General features: G+C 43.6%; 1 protein-coding gene across 1 annotated transcript; it reads left to right on the top strand.

Annotated features, from left to right (window-relative positions):
* The first annotated feature begins 1,358 nt into the window (after window positions 1–1,358).
* Window positions 1,359–3,537, top strand: LOC125009705 (transcription factor JunD-like). The gene has a single exon (XM_047587874.1). The coding sequence runs from the start codon at window positions 1,698–1,700 to the stop codon at window positions 2,520–2,522; it is 825 nt and encodes a 274-aa protein (XP_047443830.1). The 5' UTR covers window positions 1,359–1,697; the 3' UTR covers window positions 2,523–3,537.
* Window positions 3,538–5,730: the final 2,193 nt, after the last annotated feature.

The following is a 5,730-nucleotide window of genomic DNA, read 5'->3' as shown; positions in this document are numbered from 1 at the left end:
GATTTCATAAGATGTCCATTTATGATAACAATTAGTTGGAAAGCCCCTACACACCCACGGCCCATTATCGCAGTAGTCAAGGCCCGATTAAAGTTATGAAGATTAGGCGAAAGTTCAGTAATGAGGTTTCATCCCCTCACGATGTGTTCCCCTTTCGCGAACGTGGGCTGTCACTCTGTTCCCTTATCTCTTCTCTTTTCCCACGCTGTCAAAATCAGTCCGTCCTCTATTGACACGTCACTACTACTATCCAGTGAACTATGATCCCGCCTTCTTCGAGCCAATCATTCCCTTGTCCCCATGCCTTAAAGTCACTGTCACTCCATCCACAGGCTGTCCGTTACATAGCCCTCCTCCTGCCCATCTACACCTCTTCATGTTCATCCCTTAAAGTCTTCACCAGAAGACTCCTTCAGTAACCTCCACTTCTGTAATTTACTCAAAACAGGCATAACATTATGACCCCCTAATTAACATTCTGTAGCTCTTACCCATCGACACATGTAACATGTCTGTCTCTGCAGGCTTCTCTTAGTCTTAGGCTACATGAGACTATGCCAGCTTCTCCCATTGCTCTGTAGTCCGGTGCTGATGTCCACCTCCCCGGTCTTGTTTTGTTTCTTGCAGGGGTCAACATCAACACCTTTACTGGTCTGAGGCTACACAGCTCTTTACGCAAGAAACTGTGATGCTTTACGTTTTATTTTAAAGAGTAAATCCCAAGCCACGTGGAGTGGAAATGCATAGTTGCTTCTGATTCTCATAACACAACTTGAAATAAACATTACATGTTAATTATTAACACATGTAGATTGGTAATGGGACTGTCTTAAGCTTACAGTTGAAATCCTGGAGGTCATACATGTAATAAGGCTGTCACTATAATTACAATCCATATAAACTGGAGTGGAACAACTTAGACAACTGAAAGAACGATATCTGTAGACACAACATGTAGACACATCTCCATACCTCCTCCATCTCCGAAAACAAACAAATAAAAGCGTATCTTTATTGACTCAGACGTCTGAATCTAAGAAAAAATCTTATAGATTTTTTCTTTTTTCACCACTTTTTCTGTAATATTAATATAATGAGAAGCACGATGTTTGTTCCTCCTTTGGTTTCTGTGCATGTGTAACGATGTTGATTGTAGCTGACAAACAGAAAAACTATAATGTGACCTTTATGCAGGGGGTGGGGGGGCAAAGACAACAAAAAGCATCCATTTAGCCCAAATACGTCGTGTTTAATCTTTTCAGAAGACACTAACACCGCCACGGGACAAATAATTTAAATAAAGTGCACATTGCTCCAACCATGCGGCCACTGAGCTGTGTCAGGGAGTGAGACTTCTCCTCCGTCTCCTCCTCCTCTCTGCTCGGTTCGTCCCTTTATTCAAATAAAATCTGGAAAACGTAATTTCTGCCCAATGCGCGTGCTCTCATGTGACATAATGGAACGTGCCAGTCTAGAAAAGCTCGAGGCGGTGAGCGCGAGCGAGCATTGAGACGGTGGTGGCGGAGAGCGTGAGACTTGTCACTGCGTCCAGGAAAAGAAAAAAAGAAAAAAAAGACTTTTCATATTTAACAGCAGATATTTTAACACCGAGGTTTATTTCTCTCGAGGGTTATGGGCAGGGCGACTCTCTGAGGGAGTGTCAAGTATCACGACTTGTCATTTCACCCACGGAAATAATGATGAAGAAGGATGTTAACTTGAGCTTGGCGGACGACGCAGACCTCAAGCCGCATCTCCGCGACGCCGAGACCATCCTCAGCTCCCCGGACCTGGGGCTGCTGAAGCTGGCCTCCCCCGAACTGGAGCGGCTCATCATCCAGTCCAATGGGATGGTCACCACGACGCCGACCAGCTCCCAGTTCCTCTACCCGAAGACGGTGACGGATGAGCAGGAGTTCGCCGAGGGCTTCGTGAAGGCGTTGGAGGACTTGCACAAGCAGAACCAGCTGAGCGGAGCCGGCCAGACGAACAGCAACCTGGATCTGGGCGCTAACATCGCCCCGGTGGCCGTGCAGCCGGATTTACCCGTGTACACAAACCTGAACAGTTACGGCAGCGGACCAATGGGAACCACTGTCAACTACACCACGGACACGGTCCCTTTCCCGCCTCCTCCGTCGCATCATTTGGGGGCAGCCCCTCCGCAGACGGAGCTCTCTCGGGTACAGCCACCGCCGAAGGAGGAGCCTCAGACGGTTCCCGACGTTCAGAGCTTCGGGGAGAGCCCGCCGCTGTCTCCCATCGACATGGACTCACAGGAGCGCATCAAAGCCGAGAGGAAGAGGCTCCGGAACCGGATCGCAGCCTCAAAGTGTCGCATGCGCAAGCTGGAGCGGATCTCCCGACTAGAGGACAAGGTCAAGACGCTCAAGAGCCAAAACACCGACCTGGCCTCGACGGCCAGCCTGCTGAGGGAGCAAGTGGCCCAGCTGAAACAGAAAGTCCTCTCCCATGTCAGCAGCGGCTGCCAGCTGCTGCCACACGAGGTCCAGGTGCACTAGTCGGAGGGACCGAGCTGCAAGGGGGCTACCGACCAGCATATAAGCTTCGTGGACCTCGTTAATGTTGGTCTCTCTGTATGTGGCGTGGCCCAGATGTTCCCCGATCCACGTAGGGATGAACATCGGGCCACGCACACCAAACTCTATATTAATTTTAGGCAGTTTTAAGATGGCATTTAGGATTTGTAAAAAATGTAAACATACCTGGTAGAACATATATCAATATCATGAAAAATGAGACTCTTACGCTGTTATCGGCCAACAGTAAATTCAACTAATGTGTATTTTTATTCCTCCTCCTGGTGGAGAGTGTAAATCAGTGTTATTTATTGGATTTTTATAATAGATAATCCTCATTGGGTTCATTTTGTTTGGGCCGAAATGAAGGGCATTTGCATTTGATGTATTCGATGTATGAAATCCTGTTCTACCTCGTATGTGTGTTTACTGGAGGACAAGGCAGCATAAAACTGCCAGTATTTTCAATGAGATTTGGTCATGGGGTTTCCTGATTGAAGGAAGAGGCACCTTTGATGGTAGACATGTGCCACATGTCTTGATTTTTTTTTTCTGTAAAAAAAGTGTTTACGAACTCTTATTTATATTCTTAAACATGGACCAAACAGTACTTCTACCAAAATATGCACATTTGTGACACAGATATCCTTAATTTATGGGGAATTGGCTGCAAGAAAAACACCCACATTTGATATGTAAGAGACGATCTACGTGTACAGTCTCTGTGTTTCTGTAGGGAACAATTTGCATGTTGTTGACAAACTCGAATGTTGCCCTCAGCTGGGTGGCACAGGGCGAAATTAATCAGTGTTTGTTATCTTTAACCTTTACACACACACGTGTATGTTGTCTATTTTTACTCAACTGTGCCCTTGTTTTAATTGTGAGGAGTCCTAACCTTTCTGTGCAACTGACTGTTGCCATGACCTCTAGCCCACAGTTATTTGGCTTTATGTCTGAATTAAAATGCTGCTCGGCAATAAAGCTGTTTCCTCTACGTTTGGTCAGTCTCGTATCTACATGCATGCGTGCAGCAGTCAACTGGAGGTGAAAGGGCGCTTTAGGCCCGTGGGGTGTAAACTCCAAGGTGTCTCTAGCCCTGACCGGAATTTATAAAGCCCGAAACTGAGGCTACGTCGAAGTTAGTAAAGTCATTACAAAGATAATAATTATTTACCAATTTTACATTCTCCACTAGAGTGTGGATTAATGAAGGCAGCGTTGCGCAATAACAGGATTTGAGCTGCATGATTTCTGCTCCCTGAGATGTGTGTAGCAATCTGCATCACACCATCAGTCTGGTCTATTCCTCCCTCTGCTGGTTAATTGTGAAATTAAAAAAACTATTTCATGGAGCTAAGGGATTCTCACTCGTACATAACCGATCTGTATATGAGGAGATGAAGGACTGCTGTATGACTGATTTATTTTGAACGTTACTGAGTCCTCAACAGGGCAGCGTTATTCCTGATTAAATTGGATTTCCATGAAAACATTGGTAGTAACTGCATTGCACATTTGTCCTTGAAAGCAGGCATTTTGTCCATTACTATATTACAATTCCACTAATGAACAAATGCAACATAACAAATATAACAGCACTTGATTCAATAGTGCTTTCATTTTTTTATAAGCTGTGGTTTGCAGCAATTTTGAATTGTATTGTACTGATACGTTGGTATTATTTGTAAATGTTAAGCCCGCGTTAGTCGGTGGGCTAGGATAAATAACAAGCTCTTTAATTTGGTACAACAGCAATACAAACTCCAAGACATCCGCCAAAATGACCACACAGCTGAATTACCATCTTTCTTGCACGAAGAGTCAATTCAGGACTTTTATTAGAATATTATAATGCATTTGTTTTCACTAGTGTACCTAATGAAGTGGCAAGTGCTCACATTATAATATCCGTCAATTCTGTGCAATGTGGTTCTCCTTTAACCAGAGTTGGAGATTTATTCCCACTAAAGTAGTGTTGCCTACATGTGCTGGAAGAATATCATAAATTAAAATGAACATTTTCTTTTGCTTTCAGTATCCAGGGATTGCCAGAGTGCAATTTTTCATACTTTTAAGATAAAATAAAATAAATAAACCCGCAGTGAAGGAGCACAGGTGTCTCCATTACAATCAACTGAAAGATGTGAGAAAAATGTTTAATGTTTCCTGTGAAAATAGAACAAACGACTAGCTGGGGGCAGCATGTCTTCAGTCAGTCACTTTGAGGCAGGAACAGATTTGTTAAAATTCAGCGTTACTAACATCATTACCAGAAGCAGATTAGTCAATATCAAATGTCACTCTCAACGCCCGTCCTGTCGCTTCTAATTATCTGAGGAATTAAATGAAATGCAATAAGCAAGACGAGGTTTAAATCACAAATTTCAGATTATGTGATGTTAAGAGTAGCACGTGAGTGTGAAGAAATATTCACACACATCACTTTGACTTCCGATGAGATATATATATATATACCAATTAGCCACAACATTAAAACCACTGACAGGAGATTACATTGACCATCTTGTGACAATACAATGTTCTGCCGGGAAACTCTGTGACATTGATGTGGACGTTACTTAGGCATCTAGCACCTACCTAGACCAGTCCAGGGAGCCCCACCCCATAGCAATGACACTCCTTGACGGCAGCAGGATGCAGTCTGACACACACTCAAAAAAACATGTTGTTGACCTGGCCTCCAAATTCACTAGATCCCAAACTGATCAAGTATCTGTGGGATGATCCACAGAGGCCCAAAGACCCCAACTAACAACATTATGTTGCCAGACAGAATACAGGACACACTTAGACAGACTTTAATGATCCACAAGGGAAACTGATTGATCATCAACTTAATTGACACAAAAAGATGAGCTTCTCTTATCTGCACCTTACTGGTTTTTGTTTGTTTGTATATAGTGTTGAATATAGTGTTGACCTGTCAGTGAGGGCATTCTGATATATATTCTGATTCACATAAACTTTTTCCGTCACCTTAATGGTTTTTAAAACTCTTCAGACGCTTTTTTCGTCTGAGGTTCATCTACCGATTGACAGTGAAACAGTGACATCCTGAGGCTGCTGACGGAATGACGTCTTTATCACTGAATATTAGTGTCTCCATCATCGTTGGCATCAAACCCCTTTAAATATATTTAATTAAGACACAAACCCCACAACCAAC

This window comes from Mugil cephalus, chromosome 6 (genome assembly GCF_022458985.1).
Source record: "Mugil cephalus isolate CIBA_MC_2020 chromosome 6, CIBA_Mcephalus_1.1, whole genome shotgun sequence".
Classification (NCBI taxonomy): Eukaryota; Metazoa; Chordata; class Actinopteri; order Mugiliformes; family Mugilidae; genus Mugil; species Mugil cephalus.
Note: the sequence above shows the minus strand (reverse complement) of the source record. Positions and strands in the feature narration are given on the sequence as shown.